Raw genomic sequence first — 21,244 nt, 5'->3', positions numbered from 1 at the left:
TGAAGGATTAGTCAGATTTCAGCGCCATAAACTCAGATGCCTGTTCTCTGACAGAGTCATATCAGGACATTGTTATTCCCTTAGCCAGGACAGCGGAATAACCTGTAGCATACAGTCTTCATATTTATTAATCCCACTATAAAGGCTATGTTCTACAGGGGTCCGTACCATGGGACCTCTCCACAACTGCAGTTTACATAACACAGAAAGATTTGGATTTAGCTTTTGGACTCAGACATACTCTCTCTTTCCTCCCCAGAGACTCAGAGCTGGGGCCATATGGTCAGAGGAGTATAGCTAGCGATGACATGCCCTGCCCTCCCTGGAGCTGGACTGCTGCTGATGTGGACAGACGCCATATGGAGTGACACGTGAGAGAGACAGGTAGGACACAGACTGCTCAGGGCATACACAGGCCATCTGATCTGTAATCTCTGTTCAGTCACCACATCACATTGTTAACTTTGTATGTGGAAAATTATACAAAGTACAGGAGGGATTTTACTGTGTGTGTGGGAGGGAGAATAAATAAGATTTTTGAGGCAGAGGATTTATTTCTTAGTAGTAATATGGGAGATTTGGTACATTTGGATGACAAGAGTATGTGTGTCTTAGCACTGTATGTGTACACTATTTGAGAGTCTGTGTGAGTAAGGAGAAGGTGAAAGACTAGAAAACAGGAGGCCATCTGATTGCACTCTGGGAAGGCATTGAGGTGGAAGATACATTCCGGTTGGCGAGAGGGGGGAAAGTTTATGTTTACACTCCTTCCCATGTAGGACTGCCATCCAATATGGAAAAGCTCTATCGTCATTTGAAAGACGGCAGGTAGCCTAGTGATTAAAGCGTTGGACTAATAACCGGAAGGTTGCAAGATTGAATCCCAGAGCTGCTGACAAGGTAAAAATCTGTCGTTCTGCCCCTGAACAAGGCAGTTAACCCCCTGTTCCTAGGCTGTCATTGAAATAAGAATTTGTTCTTAACTGACTTGCCTAGTTAAATAAAGGTAAAAAAATTAAAATGAATAGCGTTGTCTAAGTAACATTGTTGTGTTGTGGATGAAAGGTGAGCATAATATGTTTCGCGTGAGAGGATGTGGGATAAGGAGAGAGATCAAATCTGAAACAAAGAGAGGATGTAACAAGGGAACAACATTCCTTCGCTTGCATGACCTTCACTTGTCATTTCGATTCAGTCCACCTCCTCCTCCTTGGAGAGATGAAATCAAATCAATTCTAATCAGGAGCCATTTGCAAGCATGTAACGTTATGTAAGGAAGGGCTAGCCCTTAAACAAATCGAGACAGATGACATATGCATGCACATGGGATGGCTTCAGCATGTACAGTGCATTCGGAAAGTATTCAGACCCCTTGATTTTTTCCACATTTGTTACGCTACAGCCTTATTCTAAAATAATGCAATACCCCATAATGACAAAGTGAAAACAGGTTTTTACAAATGTATTTACATAAGTATTCAGACCCTTTGTTATGAGACTTGAAATTGAGCTCAGGTGCATCTTTTTTCCATTGATCATCCTTGAGATGTTTCTACAACTTGATTGGAGTCCACCTGTGGTAAATTCAATTGATTGGACATTATTTGGAAAGGCACACACCTGTCTATATGAAGCCCCACAGTTGACAGTGCATGTCAGAGCAAAAACCAAACCATGAGGTCGAAGGAATTGTCTGTAGAGCTCTGAGACAGGATTGAGTTGAAGCACAGATCTGGGGAAGGATACTCCAACAATTCTGCAGCATTGAAGGTCCCAAGTACAAAGTGGCCTCCATCATTCTTAAATTAAAGAAGTTTGGAACCACCAAGACTCTTCCTAGAGCTGGCCGCGCGGCCAAACTGAGCAATTGGGGGAGAAGGGCCTGATGGTTACTCAGACAGAGCTCCAGACTTCCTCTGTGGAGATGGGAGAAATATCCAGAAGGACAACCATCTCTACAGCATTCCACCGATCAGGCCTTTATGGTAGAGTGGCCAGACGGAAGCCATTCCTCAGTAAAAGGAACATGACAGCCTGCTTGAAGTTTGCCAAAAGGCACCTAAATGAATCTCAGACCATGAGAAACAAGATTCTCTGGTCTGATGAATCCAAGATGAAACTATTTGGCCTGAATGCAAAGCGTCACATCTGGAGGAAACCTGGCACCATCCCTACGGTGAGGTATGGTGGTGACAGCAACATGCTGTGGGGATGTTATTCAGCGACTAGTCAGGATGGAGGGAAAGATGAACGGAGTTAAGTACAGAGAGATTCTTGATTTAAACCTGCTCCAGAGTGCTCAGGACCTCAGACTGGGGCGAAGGTTCACTTTCCAACAGGACAACAACCCTAAGCACACAGCCAAGACAATGAATAGTGGCTTCGGGACAAGTCTTTGAAGGTCCTTGAGTGGCCCAGCCGGACTTGAACCCGATCAAACATCTCTGGAGAGACCTGAAAATAGCTGTGCAGTGACACTCCCCATCCAACCTGACAGAGCTTGAGAGGGTCTGCAGAGAACAATGGGAAAAACTCCCCAAATACAGGTGTGCCAAGCTTGTAGCGTCATACCCAAGAAGACTTGAGGCTATAATTGCTGTCAAAGGTGCCTCAACAAGGTGTTGAGTAAAGGGTCTGAATACTTATGTAAATGTTATATTTCAGTTTATTTTATTTTATACATTTTGCTTCATCATTAAGGGGTATTTTGTGTAGATTGATGACAGAAACAAACAATTTAATCCATTTTAGAAAAAGGCTGTAATGTAACAAAAAATTGAAAATGTTTAAGGGGTCTGAATACTTTCCGAATGCACTGTATGTATGCGCAGTCATTTCAGATCCCATCCAATCCAGCTTCATTATGTTACACCCAGCAGGAAATTTAACATGCTGCAAATGGACTGAAGATCTGCATTGATTATCTATCTTATTGAGCTAATTTCTTCAGCAAGCATGGTGCATGGTATTAATATTTGATCTCATGTCATGTATATGTTTATCATGCATTTAGGCTCACATTTGAATGAACCCACAAATTCGAGTTGCCTAAAAACAGAGGGAGAACCATTGTATCTTTGTCAGAGTATCTCTACCAACCTCAATCCCGGTAGGTATTGAAATTTGCAAATTGACCATGGGTCAATGCGCTCTACAAATGTATTGATTATTGATATTATTAAATTGGGGCACCACTGGAGCACATGAGTATTGTGGAACTAGTTGCAACTAGCTGGATAAATAAAGGACAAGATGAATGATTCATAGTGATGTATGCTGTGATGCATAGACCGTGGTGTATAAATTACAGTATGTATGAATGGGCTATGGTCTTGGGGTCTAGCTAGTCCATTGCCCCCTGGTGGTGTTTATTGGGTAATGGGACTTCTCCATTACTCCCCCTAGTTCCTCATCTCAGCCATTAGAACTCCTTTAGTCCACTGAGGCTGAAACAACCATGTATGGCAGTACTAGGGCTTCTTCCCTCAGGTGACTGTCTCCACATCTCCAGATCAGATGCTGGTGTCATCTCAGTTCACACTGTGTCTGTTTGATCTGTCAATCCAAAGGGCTGGGGCGCGGGTCGGGCGGATGGGCGTTGGCCCCGGGGTGTTGCTGACGTGACAACAAATTTAGAGGTGCTGATGTTGTCGTGGCCTGATAGTTAATAATTGATATCCCTGTCTCATTAATCCGACAGGAACCACAGCAGTGTCAGTGTGTTTATGTTGCACGCGCTCCTAAGTGAGGAATTTGTCTTGCAGGGGTAATTAGAAGAGGGATAATTTAAGCCATCCAGCTGTCTATTTGAAACAATACAGACATGTACAAATGGGACTGCCATATTGGATATTTCCTCAGCCATGTTTATCTATGTAGTTGTAGTGACAATGAGAAGAAGACCTGGGTTCCTTTATCCTCATTCCTCCGTAGCACAAAATACCCCCAAAACAACATAACTATTAAAACCATGAATATAGGGATAGACAATTACATTTAGCATTAAATAGTGTTTTTATCTCGTTGTCATTGTGTGTGTGCGCGTGTGTGTGTGCGCGTGTGCGTGTATGTGTATTGGTGCCCTGGCTGCTTCCCTCAGTAACAGGCCATTCATTCCCAGCTGTTGTATTTATCTTTGTGTCTGCTAGGCAGCAAACACAGAAAGGTTGTCTGAGGCGTAGGAAACAGGTGGAGTGATTAGATAGTCTGTGGGTATGAATGGGTAGCGTGGTCACGTACCGTAACTAAGTCTGTATTATTGCATTCCGTAGCTGTATGGACTGGACAGGAAAAGGTATATCCCCTGAGAGATTTTATCACATTGTCCTGGCTTTTGTTATTATTGACTGTTTGAAGGCAGTGGCTCATCATTGTTCTATGATTTGGGCACGACATAGTTCCAGCATGTCTCGGAATTAGTTTGTTTAGAATTTGAGTTGTGTATGTTTTCATGTTGGACGGCAAACACTGAAATGATGTCAGGCTAAAAAGCAACATTTTCCTCCACTGACAATAGAGAGAGTAAATCTATTCTCTGTGAAAGCATTGCCTTTGATCTAAAATGTTACCTCCTGCACTGCAAGATTTTACTGTCCCCTAGTGTTCACTTGGGCATACTACACCTGTCTGCCAGTTATTCAGTTCAGCACTGTTGAAACATATTTATTTTTTATTTTACCTTTTTTTAACTACGTGAGTCAGTTAAGAACAAATCCTTATTTTCAATGATGGCCTATCCCGGCCAAACCCAGATGACACTGGGCCAATAGTGCGCCGCCCTATGGCACTCCCAATCACGGCTGGATGTGATACAGCCTGGATTTGAACCAGGGACTGTAGTGACTTCTTTTGCACTGAGATGCAGTGCCTTGGACTGCTGCGCCACTCGGGAGCCGAAACTGACCCATAGCTGAGTGTAACTAATTAATAGTTTTTTTTGCCAAATTGTGGCCTCTTCAAACATTCAAAATGACACATTTTCCCTCTAATTTGCCCCTTTGGACTTCCTGTGCTGTAAATGAAGAGATTTTTGCTCAAGGTTAACAATCCTCAGTTCACAGTGCAAATGAGGATAGTAAAAAGGGACACTTGGTTGCTGAACGTTGGAAAATGCGATGCAATATTTCTTGAAGACTCCAAGGAAGACCTTCGTTATCGTCTTCCGGTCCATGATACAGATCCCAACTGTAACGAATCAAAAGTATTTTAAGCACATAGCTTTCTCAGTCTTGTAACAATGACTCATAAGGCCCAAATGCACAGTGGCACTCACCATATATCAGAGGTCCTGGGAGGCCCAACACTTTCCTGGGCCTTTAAAAAAATGTGAGGACATGTGAAGCTTCAGGAAGTTCCCTGCTGGCTGTTTTTTTTTTTAGTCCCCCGGGGGTTTGAGGCATGACATCACTGAGTTATTTCCCCTAGTCTCTCTGTTATCTTTGCAATCTCACACACACACCCAGTCCTCCCATATACTTTCTAGACCTCAGGGACTGTAGCTGCTGTTGGATCTGAAGACTGAACCTCACCTAAAGATAACCCTCCCATACAATAATGACTTTACAATTACAAGAGGCCAACTTAGATGGCTATAAAGGCAGTATGATACTGTTCTTTATCTTACAGAAAAACACAGAAACCAAAACGTAGAACGGACCATGGTTTGTACCAAGTATCAAAGCTATGCTATGCTAAACTAGTCAGTTCAATTCCATTTAGTATAATATTATTCTGTTCCTTCTTGCATTTTTTTGAAACAATAAAGCTCACTTTTTGGACTTTTGAGTGCTACGTTTATTTTACACATACAAAATTGGTACTAAATAAAAAGTTGTTGTTTTACACGATTACAAACCATAGAAAAGATTGTGTTCACCATCGAGAGAATGATCATAAACCAAGGCACATATTGCTCTCCTACAGAATGACCTAGCTGCATACAAAAGGAATGCATTTGAATGTTTTCTCTTCTCCTTTTGGTGCCCAATACTGACACCCACTGAAGTGTATTTACACAGGTAGACTCACACATACATATAGCATCAATCAATGCACAATTACACATCAATTAAACTACAAGTGTAAAAAAAACCGACATATTTTACACTTACACTCAGCAGACAAAGACCAGTGTCAAGTAAAATAATTTTGAAAAAATGCAAAAGGAAGTGAGGCCAGTATCAATATTCAGGCACATTTCTATATACAGTGTAGACAACTATATTTCCAGTACTCACAATCTCGATAACATGGATCCTGTATTGCCAAGTTACTTATTGCCGTAAGGTTTACAGAAGAGCACCACTAACAGTAAGAGCTTGTGAAATAGAATAGAGTTGTGCGCAGTGATGCACAATGATCATTAATAGTACGGAACGAAGTAGATCAGGTATGTTATATAGAAATGGAGTACTAGAGACACAACATTACAGCACAGTTTACCAGTGGCATCTATTGTATGCCGAGGTTTCACCATACTGATCTTTGGTAGATGGTCAACACAGAAATTAAATGTTGCTTGTTGTTAAAACCATCATGGCTCTTACATTGTTCTATATCTATTTTGCCCTCTCCAGAGGTTTTTCCCAGGCAGGAAAACAGGAAAACGGGACGCAATGTGTTGCTTTACTTTAAAAGATAACGGGACAGGAAGAGGGCTTCCTCACACACATATGTGCAGGAAGCAGATTCCAGTGTTTTGTTTGGGTAATGTGTAGGGGCGGACTCTGGTGTTTAAAAAGGATGGGGGTCCAGCTCTCCATGTGTATGATCCAGACAGGGAAGTGGTAAGATGGCTTCCACATATTGTATCCATGGTTTATGAGAAGTGGTCCCATGTAGGCAAAGCTTCAGTATACAACAAACAGTCCACATTCTAAATCAAATGGAATATAATGAAAGCAGGGGTAAACCTTTGCTCTCTTTTTGCTATGTCTTCAGTCAAGAAGGACAATAGCGATAATGATAAACTTGATCTTGTGTAGATTGCCCTCATTATTTTAAGCTGTTTCAACAAATGGAGCAGAAGCACTATGTTGAAGTAGAATATTGAAGCAGTATGTTGAAGTAGTATGTTGAAGCAATATTTTGAAGAATAATATTGAAGCAGTATGTTGAAGTAGTATGTTGAAGCAATATTTTGAAGAAGAATATTGAAGCAGTATGTTGAAGCAATGTGTTGAAGCAGTATGTTGAAGCAATATGTTGAAGCAGTATGTTGAAGCAGTATGTTGAAGCAGTATGTTTAAGTAATATGTTGAAGCAGTATGTTGAAGCAGTTGTTGAAGAAGAATGTTGAAGCAGTATGTTGAAGCAGTATGTTGAAGCAGTATGTTGAAGCAGTATGTTGAAGCAGTTGTTGAAGAAGAATATTGAAGCAGTATGTTGAAGCAGTATGTTGAAGCGGAATGTTGAAGCAGTATGTTGAAGCAGTTGTTGAAGAAGAATATTGAAGCAGTATGTTGAAGCGGGATGTTGAAGCAGTAGCTCTAGGATGAAAGGTTAAAGTTATTCAGATAACTTTGTGGTCATCCAAAGGACTATTGAGCTACTTCACATTTCCTGAGTTGGTTGTAATACTTTTGTTACAGTGGACCTCAGAGACTTGGGCTTTATCCACAACAATTGATGTGTTGGATGAGTCCTGTCAAATACACGGGGAAAGACTTTAATTATTTCAGAGCTTCTGTTATCATTGTTTCCTGCCGGGCTCCCTGGACAATAGTAGCTCTTGGCGAGAAGGGTAATTCTGTCTGAAAGACAACTGCCACTGTGACTCACTGAATGACCCACCCTCTCTACATAGCTACAGTTGGTTTAGTCAACCATAAAAAAACACAATCAATCAAAATGAAGGAATACAGATTTCTGTGAGAGTAATCGGACAAAAAAGCAAACATTTTCTTAATCTCCTCTGAAACCTCAAATAAATGTAAAACAAATAAATGAAGCACAGTTGTGGAATGTTAACGGTTTTCTTTACACCAAATCTATTTCCCTTTGTCGTCATATGCACGTGACAGAAACAAATAAAATGAAAGAAAAGGAATTAAAAGCACAATTTCTTTAAAATAATAATAGAATAATAATAATAACAAGGGAAAAGAGTGGAAAAAGGAGAAGTAAGAGTAGGAGGAACAAGAGGTAGAAGAAGAGGAAAAAGAACGAGAAGAAGAGAGAATGACTTAAAATTGGCACACGCTTGAGTGGACCCTATCATAGTGTGCTATGATTGGACGGATTAGTGGAAGAAGTTAATCCCGATGTGCTTTTAGTCAAAGGAAGAGCCGAGAGAGCTGAGAGACATCCTGCCTGCTGGTCTTTAGGCTCAGTGTGCTCAATACGGGGAGTCACTTCCCTCAGACCCATCCACCCCGTAGAGCTCAGCCAGGGTTCTGAAGCGAGGGCCCCAGTCGTTTAAGAAGTCATAGTCAAGGTTAGAGCCAGTGGAGGAACTATCCAGGGAACTGAGGCTACCAGCCAGGGACTCTGGCCCCTCGTAGCCATAGATGTGCAGGGTATCGTAGGGGATCTCATCCCTGTCATGGTCAGCCTCGTCTTTCTTCACCTCGATCATCACGGCCATGTCTCCCTTGCACGCGGTTGGCGGTTTGTTCACCATGGCGTAAAGGCTGGGGCCCTGCCTCATGCTCATGCTGCCGTCATTCCGAGCTGAAGTCAGGATGGACACGTCGTAGCCGTTGGTGTCCATCTCCCCACCGCCCTCCTCGTCGTACGTCACTAGCTGCTCGTGGATCTCACTCTTACCCAGAGTGACCAGGGCATCCTTCTGGTGACGTTTTCTCATAGCGATCAAGATCACTATGACTGGAACGAGGAAGAAAACATGTTTAATATCCATGTCACACAGTTTGGGGTTTTAATAAGTACTGAAAAATATATATATATTTCATGAGGCAACTTAAATCGGGTGTGAGAAAATATTTTGTCGAATGGGTCTCCAGTATATTTCTTTGGGATTCGTATGATAATGACTTCAATGTTTAATAGTTAATCATCACTTCATTCTGTGTCTTTGGAAACAAGACAGCCGAATAACTGATCATCTTCTCATTAGCCTTCCCATTCTTCTCATGTTTTTCCCACATTATCTGCTTTTGTAGAAGCCTACTGCAGCAGTGCGATTGCTCTCTGCTTCCAATATGAGCTTTTGATAAAACATCTCTGGCACATGGCTCATCTAATATGACAAATGGCTTTCTCCCAAGACAGCAGAGAAATGATCAAAGAGAATATTCAGCTCACTGCTTCCCGTTCCTTCCACTATTTACTTCTCTTGTCCTGCATTCTTGAATATTATTTATCCAATCAGATACTGAGGTAAAACTCTTCAACTTTGCCCCAAAAAATAAACAAACAATAGATTGAAATTAGTTGCATATCCCCCATCATGTGTATTGTTCACTTTTATCGTTAATAAAACCTATCCTTGTCCTTGTGTCGTAAATACATCTTGATTTTACCCAAGAACACCTTGAGCTGAAGTACCTTGTTTAATGATCTCTTTTTTTTTTTCTTAGACGATTGCTCTATTTTACAACATGTCTTAATCAGGGACATCGGTGTGGTAGAATGCCAGTTAAAATAGAGATGGCTGTATATTGTAGAGGAGAGATTGACTCACCCAGAATAGTGAGGATGCACACCAGTATTACAATAAGGGCGTGGACACTGACACCCATTTTGAGTTGGGCTGCTTTGCACTGGGTGTGGATCCTCTTGTTGTCACACCTGCACACTTTGATAGGCAGAGAGGTGATGCTGCTCATGGGAGGCCTGCCTCCATCGCTGATCCCAATCTCTATGACATAATCCCTGGAGTCCTCCAGGCTGAAGCCTCCATGTTTCAGCACTATGTTAGATGTGTTGTCTAGGAGAGGCGGACATAAAACAATGTTAGTTATTAGAGGTTTGCCATGGTTTAGATTTTTATACATTACATGGGTCTTCATAGCATTGGTTCCAATGGTGGAATGATCTTAGCTACAATTTACTTAGGTGCAAACTTTTGCATCTACCTCATTTTTTACAATGTATTTTTATTTCACCTTTATTCAACCAGGTAGGCCAGTTGAGAACAAGTACTCATTTACAACTGCGACCTGGCCAAGATAAAGCAAAGCAGTGCGACACAAACAACAACACGGAGTTACCCATGGAATAAACAAACATACAGTCAATGACACAATAGGAAAAAAGTCTATATACAGTATGTGTAAATGGCGTGAGGAGGTAAGGCAATAAATAGGCCATAGTAGCGAAGTAATTACAATTTAGCAAATTAACACGGGAGTGATAGATGTGCAGATGATGATGATGTAGAAATACTGGTGTGCAAAAGAGCATAAAAGTAAATAAAAAAAATATGGGGATGAGGTAGGTAGATTGGATGGTGTCACGCCCTGACCTTAGAGAGCCTTTTTATTTCTCCATTTGGTTAGGTCGGGGTGTGATTTGGGTGGGCATTCTAGTTTTTCTATTTCTTTGTTGGCCGGGTATGGTTCCCAATCAGAGGCAGCTATCGTTGTCTCTGATTGGGGATCATACTTAGGCAGCCACCTTTAGTTTGTGGGATCTTGTTTGTGTGTAGTTGCTTTCTGCACTGCATGTAGCTTTACTTTTCATTTTTTTGCTTTATTGTTTTTGTTCTTTGAGTTTCTCTTCCAAATAAAAGGATGTAAACATACCACGCTGCATCTTGCTTTTTGTATTTAGTTTTTTTTTTGTGTCATTTTAATAAAAGTAAAATGTACGCCTACGACGCTGCACCTTGGTCCAATCCATCTCTAAACGATCGTGACAGAAGATCCCACCACAAACAGACCAAGCAGCATGGCCAGGAGGAGCAGACATCCTGGACATGGGAGGATATCTTGGATGGTAAGGGATCCTGGACGTGGGAGGAGATCCAGGCCGGAAGTGATCGCCCTCCATGGGAGCAGACGGAGGCAGCGAGGGAGGAACAATGACGACACCGGGGTTCGCGACCACGAAGGAAGCACGAGAGGCAGGCCCCAAAAAATGTTTTGGGGGGCACATGGGGTTGTTGGCGGTGCCAGGTTTCAGACCAGAGCCAACCCCCCGCACTCACTTTAAGGAGCGTGTGACCGTTCAGGCACCATGTTATGCAGTGATACGCACGGTGTCTCCAGTGCACATTCACAGCCCGGTGTGCTCGGTGCCATTTCCCCGCACTTGCCATGCGAACGTGAGCATACAGCCAGGACGGGTTGTGCCGGCTCAGCGCTCCTGGTCTCCAGTACGCCTCCTCGGTCCAGGATATCCTGTGCCGGCTCTACGCACTGTGTCGCCAGTGCGCCTTCACAGCCCAGTGCGTCCTGTGCCAGTGCCCCGCACTTGCCGGGCTAAAGTGAGCATCCAGCCAGGACGGGTTGTGCCAGCTCTATGTTCCAGACCTCCAGTGCGCCTCCACTGTCCAGTATATCCTGTGCCAGCTCCATGCACCCGGCCTCCAGTGCGTGTCTCCAGCCTGGTACGTCCTGTGCCTGCTCCACGCACGAAGCTTCCAGTGATGATCCATGGCCCGGAGCCTCCAGTGATGATCCATGGCACGAAGCCTCCAGTGATGATCTATGACCCGGAGCCTACAGTGATGATCCATGGCACGAAGCCTCCAGTGATGATCCATGGCCCGGAGCCTCCAGTGAAGATCTATGGCCCGGAGCCTCCAGTGACGGTCTGCAGTCCAAAGTCTCCGGCGACAGTCTGCAGCCCGGAGCCTCCGGCGACGGTCTGCGGTCCGGAGCCTCCGGTGACGATCTACGGTCCGGAGCCTCAGGTGACGATCTACGATCCGGAGTCCCCTGCGACGATCTACGGTCCGGAGTCCCGAACCAGAGCCGCCACCGAGGTTAGATGCCCACCCGGACCCTCCCCATGGAGTCAGGTTTTGCGGCCGGGTCTGCACCTTTGGGGGTACTGTCACGCCCTACGTCCCAAACCGGAGCCACCACCGAGGCTAGATGTATGCCTACCACGCTGCACCTTGGTCCAATCCATCTCTAAATGATCGTGACAGATGGGCTATTTACCGATGGGCTGTGTCCAGCTGCAGCAATCGGTTAGCTGCTCAGATAGCTGATGTTTAAAGTTAGTGAGGGAGATATATCAGTCTCCAACTTCAATGATTTTTGCAATTCTTTCCAGTCATTGGCAGCAGAGAACTGGAAGGAAAGGCAGCCAAAGGAAGTGTTGGCTTTGGGGATGACCAGTGAGATATACCTGCTGGAGCGTGTGCTACAGGTGGGTGGGTGTTGTTATCGTGACCAGTGAGCTGAAATAAGGCGGAGCTTTACCTAGCAAGGACTTATAGATGACCTGAAGCCAGTGGGTCTGGTGATGAATATGTAGTGAGGGACTTTAGAAAGGCAGGGCAGGATAGATATAGGTCTAATAAGCAGTTGAATCTGAGGGTTTATGTGTAAGTGAATCATTAGGCTTTTCCACATGGTTAGTCCCATGTGGATTAGACATGATTATCTCCATGAGCTTTAGGTGCCAGTATATGTTGATAGAAACTGAGCATGCTCATTTTATATGTTCAATTTGGTTGGCCTCATTTTAGTAGAGTTACAGTATATAACCTATGAAGGATGTACTGTAGTGTATACAGTACATCAAAGCTAGAGATATGGCCTTGACATGCACGTCATTACTAATGTAAGAACAAATTCTCACTGTTCTTCTGATCTTCCGCTGCTATGACCTTCTCTCTAGTTGCACTGGGCTAATGTGCAGCCTACTCCCAGTGTTCTGTGTTCCTGGCTGATCATTACATGGTGAAATGTCACATCAGTTCATTATGCAGTGCAGCCAACGAGGCAGCACAGACTGGACCAAGCCACCCCAGCGCTGCACTGAAAATGTTCCCCAGCCAGAGTGTCTCTGAGGCCGTCACTGTTGCTCTCCAAATATGTAATGAAGGGCTGCTGGTTTTAAAGAGCTTGTACATCATGAATATTTCAGGGGCTCTCAGCGGTTTGTTGCTGTTCTCGTTTCCACCCGACTAGATGGAGAACGTTCAGACGTCAGATAGTTTTAGAACGGAGCGCTGCCCAGGCTGATTCCTCGACCACTGGGGAGCACAGTGCTATACTGAGCACATATCTGAACCAGCCATTCACCTCCAAATTGTCCCTGTTATACCCACCTCACCGCCCCTCACACCAACCAACAGCTTAACATTAGTAGAATGTGTCTGCCTGCACAGCTTAAGGTGCCATAATAAAGGTGCCACTTGTCACATGTTCATGCATAGAAATGATCAGTTCTCTCACCGTTGTTATCGATGACTGAAAAGTTGCCGTTCGGCTTCACCAATGTGAAGCTGAATGCGGGCAAATGATCATCTTTGTCTGTGGCACTTATGGTCCCAATCACCTGTGTGAGGGGAATACATTTAAATAAAGGCTTAATGCAAGTTTCAGAAAAGTTTAATGATTGATGGCTTAGATGACGTCTAACTCTGGAAAAAATCCTACCGTTCCAGCCATATCATTTTCACAAACGAATATCTCTTCAATGGACAGCTCTGGTTTGTTGTCATTGATATCAATGACCAGTATGTTGACGTTCACAAAAGATTCCAGTCCTGAAGAGGAGATGGGAAACGTTATTTTATTATTGGGAAATACCTCAACCATACTAGTTATTAAGATAAAAAATGTTTTGGACATGAATTACATTTCACGCAATAAATGTGTATCTGCTGTATATAAGATCAAAGATGATGGCTAATGTCATACCATTTGGTTCCTCCTTAGCTTTAACCTGGAACATGTGATTGGCGACTAACTCCCGATCCAGCTTCCTCACTGTGAAAAGTTGTCCAGTTATGGGGTTGATACCAATGGGACTGTCCTTGTCCTCAATGGAATACCTGTAGAGGGCACATTGAAACATTGTGGAAATCACCTCTCAGAAAAGAAGTGCTGTTAATTCTAGCATCAGTAACATGTGAATGTGTTGGAGTACCGTATGGCCTTGTTGGCTTGATCAGGATCTCTGGCTGAAACGACTCCAATATTATTGACCATCATTTCCTCTATGACATTAAAGTTGTAGATGCTCTTGCTGAATTCTGGCTGCTCATCAACATCTAGCACCTGGATGGTCACCTGGGCCTTGATCAAAGGATTGTCCTTATTATCCGCAGGGGACTGCAAGTGGTTCTCCCTCACGTGCACAAAGAACGTGTAGCTGCTCTTGGCTTCATAATCCAGTCCCTGAAAAGTAGTTAAGGAACTTTTAAGGAAAAGACTCAGTACATGTACTATATGTATAATCTTCAGCAAATGTGTCACTCTCATACATATTCCCTACATCGTTATCTATAATGTACAGGCTGTACTGATACTCCCCCCGCAGAATACTTTAAGTAGTTTAATTTTCATTACTTAATAATGGTCTTCAAGGAGTCTTTCAAGGACATTCATTTTTCACATGTGCTTCAAAGAGTGCATGGTCTTATTTCTTTAGTCTCTGCTACTGTATAGTTTAGTGTTATGTGTCATTCGGTGATGCTCCTATCTACAGTAGAGTTTAGGACAGATTAGGAAAGCATTAAACCTGGTTGCACTATAGAGACAAAAATGTGGATCGTTTTTTTTTTTTTTGATAAAAAAAAGTAACAGTTTAGGATGAGTGAAATACCTGTTTCAGCATGAGGTTGCCGTCTTTGTTCTGACTGCGCTCCATTTCAAAAATGTCAGATGAAGGTGCTATGGTGAAGATGGGGTCTTTATTCTGGATCTCATCTCTGTCCTCCAGGACCATGGTGTCTATTCTCTGTCCCCGCTTCGTGTCCTCTTTCACTCTAAATACATAGGAACCTAGGGAAAAAGACACCACGTGTTAGTAAGAGAAGCTTCTGAGGGACAACATTATGGAATAATCCCAAATTTGCTACAAGGAATTCAGTAACAATCATTCATATTTAGGTTTATCTCCTATAAGACCAATAACTGTCAATGTGCTTTAACTGTATAGAAGTCAGGGATGTTCTTTTTTGCCCTTACTTTTGGTAAATGTGGCTATGTTATCATTGATGTCGCTGACTGCGATGCTGACAGAGGTGGTGGCGGTGCCCCCTTGTTTAATTCCTCTCAGATCCTGGGCTTGAACCACAACCACATAGCTACTCTGGGTCTCACGGTCCAGGTTCTCATATTTGGTGGTGATAATCCCTGAAATGAAGAACATTCATTTAGTCTTTGATTCATGACTCGTGCATCTTCAGAGGCATGAATACAACAGTAAATGAATATGGGGTTATTAGGAAAGAATACTGAAAAGAGATGAAGATACAATGGACTTTATGATGTATGAGTTCAAATGAATGAACATCTCCTACCTGTTGTGCTGTCTATATTGAAGAAATCTCCCCCCTCTAATAATTTGTAATCAAGTTCTCCATTTGCAGTCGTTGGATCATCTGCATCAGTGGCTGTGACTTCTATCACTTTAGATCCTACACAGGGAAGAAATAAAGAGAAGTGATTTAGCAAAAGCATTCTTTAATATCCAGCATAACCATGCCTGTGTTTAGGATTTGACCTCCTGTACCTCTTTTGGATCTCTCTTTGATAGAAGCGTTGAACGATTTAGTAAACACTGGATCATTGTCATTGATGTCAGTAACCAGGATCACAAAGTCTTCCACTTTCTCCACCAATTTGTTGCTGGTATCAACCAGCTTTGCACTTAGATGGTATTTGCTTTTCACCTCTCGATCCAATCGTTCAGTGACAAAGATGTCTCCTTTTTCATCCACTTTGAAGATTGTGTTGGCACCTTCTCCCTCAATGACATAGTGTGTCCTGTCACCAGACTTCGTTGACTTTAACTACAAATAGAAAAACAGATGACAATGTTAAGATAAGACATTCTGATCTATCAGATATATCATTACTGTATATCCTCATTCAACTCTCTGGCTTTCTACCTGAGCCTCCAAGGTAAAACAATGACATACCTTTCCAAGATAGTATTGGAAGTAGGTTGGCCTTTCCTCTTCCACGTAAAGGTTGTTCCACAACCACTCTCTCTTGTGCCTGTGGAAAACTGGGCTGGTTTGGAGTGCTGGCCTCTGATCCATATGTTCAGCCATGGTTAGACTGAGGGTCAGGGCCAAGGCAAAGAGACCCACCCACAGCTCTGGTGCCGTCATCTGCCTCCATGCAGACTGTCTCATCATCTGAAGGAAGGGAGAAGCAGATAATTTAATTTGGGCCATTGAGACCACTCACACCTCAGGCAACACTACTAGCTCAAAAAATATTTGTCTTCTTTCAATTGCTTAGCTATTACTTCAGGTGTGTTTAATTAAGCTTGACTGGCATGCCCAGTGGGCAGGGTTGGCACTTTTGGGAGTTTTCCGCTAGAAAAGTTGAATGGACACTTTCTTTAATGGACACTTTCTTTAATGGACACTTTCTTTAATGGACACTTTCTTTAATGGACACTTTCTTTAATGGACACTTTCTTTAATGGACACTTTCTTTAATGGACACTTTCTTTGTGGCCAAGAGGATAGCTAAGCATTAAAGCAGTCCATCCCAGATAATATCTCTCATCTGGATGATTCCACTCTTATTGTTGCCAGCCCTTAAGCAGTGGATATTAAGATGAGGGGGATTATGGTTCATAAATGTTCCCAAATAGCTTAATATCATATTCTAAAAACTACTACAATCAAATTACTTTCATTACAACCCCATGTAGCACAGATAAGAAAGTCTCTTATATTCTCCACACTGACAATAGGCTTATCTTGGCCTTTGAGGTAATGAACTTGGCAGGTAAATATCTTATCACGTTTTGTTGTTCCATAACTTATTGAATCTTGTGTTCAGCTATATATCAGAACAAATTGTTTGTTGGGCCACCCAAGTGGCGCAGTGGTCTAAGGCACTGCAATGCAGTGCTTGCTGTGCCACTAGAGATTCTGGGTTCGAGTCCAAGCTCTGTCGCAGCTGGCTGTGACCGGGAGACCCATGGGGTGGTGAGAAATTGGCCTAGCGTCATCTGGGTTAGGGGAGGGTTTGGCCGGCAGGGATGTCCTTGTCCCATCGCGCACTAGCGACTCCTGTGGCTGGTCGACCGCAGTGCACGCAGACAACGTGCCAGGTGTACAGTGTTTCCTCTGACACATTGGTGCGGCTGGCTTCCGAGTTAAGCGGGCATTGTGTCAAGAAGCAGTGCGGCTTGGTTGGATTGTGTTTCGGAGGACGCACGGCTCTCGACCTTCGCCTGTCCTGAGTCCGTACGGGAGTTGCAGCAATGAGACAAGACTGTATCTACCAATTGGATACCACGAAATTGGGGAGAAAAAGGGGTAAAAATATATATAAATAAATCAAATTAAATATTGGAAAACATTGACTCTGTGCTGTAATGTAAAGAGTCAAACAAACTTTCCTATATATGGTTGTCTTGTTACTCCTAATCGTATGTGTTAACTGTGCGTCATTCAATGTCCTTCCTGCCACGCCCTGAAGTTTATCCCCTAAAGGAGAGAGAACTTTTTTCAACTCAAGGCACTTTAGAGATAGACATCCTCAATCGTCACTGTTTGCAGCTGTCTTAGTACTCATGGATGGCCCATTATGTCCAAAATTGCATTTTTTAAATATCTCCTTGTTCTGTTACTGGGTACTTACATGAGTCCTCCCAGTGAGGTCATGATGTCTGGCCTTTTATCAAGGAGAGGAAGTGTAAACACAATGCCTTTGGGAAATAACATTCCCATTTCTAATGAAGGGTCATCATTAAGCTAATGCTACTGTGGCCTCACACCCTTCCTGCAATTCAATTTCTGCCCCCGTCTTCTTCCCCCTCTCTCTTTCTCCCCCTCTCTCTCAGTCGCTCTGGCTCTCTCTTTCTCTGACAATTTTCTTGAGCAGTAGCGAGAGTTAAGGAGACAACAATGGGATTTTAAACAATGTGTTAAATTAGTTGGTTTAGGTAGGATGCTATCGGACAATGGTCAAGTATTTCATTCAGGGCCTCAGCTATACCTAGTTCAAATGGATCAATCCCATTTTAACTCTTAAATGACAGGCAAGCTTATATTCAGAATATCAGTTTCTTGTTCTCCTCAAAACGAGTCCATTGACCTTTCATTTGAATGCCATTCAATGATAACTGAAAGTCAATTTCTCCATCTTGTGCCATTTTAAATGCTGTCTATACAAATGTCAGATTTGATGACCATGTAGACATTTTTCTGAAGTTTTCAATAATGCAGCTAATCATGTAGAAAAAAAAGAGGAATACTTTAAAAAAAATACACTGTACATTATTCAGCTTGAATTCATCTTAGTAGGCTATGACTCACAGTTCACAGGCTGGTATGCCTGAGACTATTGGTGCTGTGTTCCAACCCCAAGTAGCACACAAAGCTATATGGAGTATCCACATCAATTGATCAGTTTATGGATATAGTCATACAACCTGACTTGATGCACCTGCAATCTCTAATCATATACTGTACTGTAACATTAGTCGAAAAATAAGCAATATTTGGTACTATCAAGGCAAGCACTCAGCATACACATTATGTTGAGTTCTGTCTATCCAAGATCAACTATCAAGCAAGCCTCAATACTGTGATGATACTGTAGAATTAAGTGACGTACAATATGTGTGTGTGTGGGTGTGTGTGTGTGTGTTTGCCCACTGTAGATTAAAACAGCTTTAATCACATAGCAGCTTCCAATAATCTGTCTGCCTACTCACTCCTCTAGGAAACTCCGTCTGTCACCGATGAGCCGTCTCCTCAGCCCTGCTTCACCCACCCGATATCACACTGGACTCACTGGCTCTCTCTGGCAGCACTTATTCTCTGAGTCTGACAGACAGTGTCTATCTATCACACCTCTTCTCCGAGCTCTTTCACCACAGTTATTTGACATTATATTTGCTATAAGGATTAGTTCAGTGTCATTAGATGTTATTTGACTAGTTGAACTGCTGCCCGAGTGTTCGGCTGTATGTTCGGCTTCATTGTCATCATTTCAAGTCTCGACAATTAGTCCTGGAGCACCTGCATCTTGATCTATCGAAACAATTCAATGTTATTAACACTGTCATAAATCTGGTGCAGGTAAATGAATACAATGCTATGTTTGCCTACTTTTGAAAGGAAAATGATATCTGAGGTTGAGTTACCTTACACTTACGTCATAGAATACAAGACTCAATACGTTGTACACTACTGTGTAACTCAAGATGCACAGATGGTTTCAGGATTTCTTTTGATTTATTTCTCCCTCATGGCTACAGAGTATTAGTGTAGCACACATCAACATAGTCAATCTGGTATCAAATTGTCTCGAGGGTTCAGCCTTGCACTCGGGGCTAACGTTATCAAATCAGTCGCTGTTGTCCATTGTGGTGATAGATTATATGCGTTTGAGACACAACAAGATACGACATACTGTATCGATGTGGTATTTAAATCATACATTTTATACGTGTCCACACAAATTACAAAATGTTATGTCTAACAAAAATTACAATAGAAACAAAACAATTCATACAGTATAAATGACTGGAATGACTTACCAGAGATGAATTATTTTCTGAACTCCTGCTTTTTAGCTCGTCCAATGCGTATGAGGCAGGTATAAGTCACAGGTAGATCCTGGGTGAAAGAGCATTAGTAATGTTAGCTGTTGGCTGTGGACCTGTCAGATTCTCTTCTCAGAGGGGAGCACTAAGAACTTCCAGGCCAGCACAGTGGCCACAGAGATCAGCCCAGTTCCCCTGGTCACGTTTCCTGTTATAGTCCCTCTCCTCTCCTAATTGCAGCCTGAAGAGCAGAGCCTGGGCTGAGGGGGGAGAGGGAGGCATGCGATGCGTGTATCACAGCGCCGCACGTCGCTGCTGAAGTGACTGGAGGAGGCGGTAAGAGCACCAGCCACATGTTAAGAGGCAGGCAGACTGTGGTGCGTGGAGGGGCAGAGCGGTGTGAGAAACATTACATTTCTGCTCTCGCCTTCTTGATGAAAACACAAAAAGAAGGAGAGAAAGCAAAGAGATTCATTATTCATACCTATGGAACAAAGTTTATGATAAACAGGTTATAGACGTTAATCCCATGAGATTTCCCACATAGTGGTATTGCATTTTTCAGGGCTACGGCGGCGTATCTGCCTCTGAGATCTTGTCTAAGTCGGTAAGTGAGATGAGTGGGCTTTCTCCAGTACTCTCTCGCTTGCCCCTTGAGCATCATCTGTAATTTGGGGAATTGGACTGGAGCTGTACCCCGTAGAGCTGAAGGGAGGCAGTCAGTTTAGTGAGATTAGTCTTAAAGAGACGGCAAGCCTATTTGACAGAAGACCAAGGATGATACCTTAGGGGAGCGAGAGAGAGAGACTATTTGAGTTTTGTTTGTTTGTTTTCCTGCTTGGCAACCGTAACTCTTCTCAAAGTTTTCGTGGATCAGACAGCAGACAGACAAGTAGCTCTAGAATGAAGTAGCCGTCCCTGCAGTGGGAGCAGCAAATCGACCTCCTGTCTCTCTCCATGTCTCTTACTGTTCTATTCTTCTGTCGTTATTCACCTGCTTTGACCTCACTTTACATTTAAAATCATTCTTTGATGGCTACTTGTAGGTATTTCCTTCTGGTAATGGACTCTCAAAAGAAAGCAGTCATTATTATAATTATAGGTGTCGGTATTACAAGAAAATCACACCATCCTATGTCACAGCAGGGGTCATGGTTCTAGCTGTAATTGGTAGGAGGGAGGGGATCTGCTTCTGTAGATATATTCTGTATATAGTTGCGCACTTAAAGAGAGAGATATGATATTATGCACATAGCTCTTTAGCTGTTTAGATATTAGGTATAGTCATGGGAATCTACAGGGTTCCCAGGGGGGTGGACCGTGCTTAAGGCACAGCCTCTAGAATAAAAAGTTCAAAATGAATAAATGAAATCCCCCGAAATGCCATGCAGACCATGGACAGGACATAATTATATATATACATACTTCTCAGAGCAGTAGATATTTAATCATACATATTATAACTATGTTATGTGTTACTTTACATTGATCTGAACTGGCCTCTTGCATGTGACAGAGTGAGAGGTGTGCTGTGTGACTGAGATATGTAGACCAGGGGGTGATTCTTGGAAAGGCAGCTTGATTTTCCATGTAGCCTATGCAGAGACTCAGATACTCTTCATGTGTCTGGGAA

The 21,244-nt window shown here is 42.8% G+C and overlaps 1 protein-coding gene across 1 annotated transcript; it reads right to left on the bottom strand.

Moving 5' to 3' along the window:
- Positions 1-5,769: 5,769 nt before the first annotated feature.
- LOC118393755 (cadherin-5-like) lies at positions 5,770-19,934 on the bottom strand. Its single transcript, XM_035786797.2, has 12 exons — positions 19,606-19,934; positions 16,013-16,234; positions 15,604-15,883; positions 15,392-15,508; positions 15,057-15,224; positions 14,692-14,870; positions 14,014-14,264; positions 13,785-13,918; positions 13,521-13,630; positions 13,317-13,419; positions 9,644-9,889; positions 5,770-8,826 (listed from the first exon to the last, which is right to left on the bottom strand). Exons 2-12 carry the CDS (start codon positions 16,232-16,234, stop codon positions 8,336-8,338), a joined length of 2,301 nt encoding a protein of 766 aa, XP_035642690.1. The 5' UTR covers positions 19,606-19,934; the 3' UTR covers positions 5,770-8,335.
- Positions 19,935-21,244: the final 1,310 nt, after the last annotated feature.

The sequence above is a fragment of the Oncorhynchus keta genome, chromosome 14 (genome assembly GCF_023373465.1).
Source record: "Oncorhynchus keta strain PuntledgeMale-10-30-2019 chromosome 14, Oket_V2, whole genome shotgun sequence".
Lineage (NCBI taxonomy): Eukaryota > Metazoa > Chordata > Actinopteri > Salmoniformes > Salmonidae > Oncorhynchus > Oncorhynchus keta.
The sequence above is the reverse complement of the archived record's forward strand: the minus strand, read 5'-3'. Positions and strand labels throughout refer to the sequence as shown.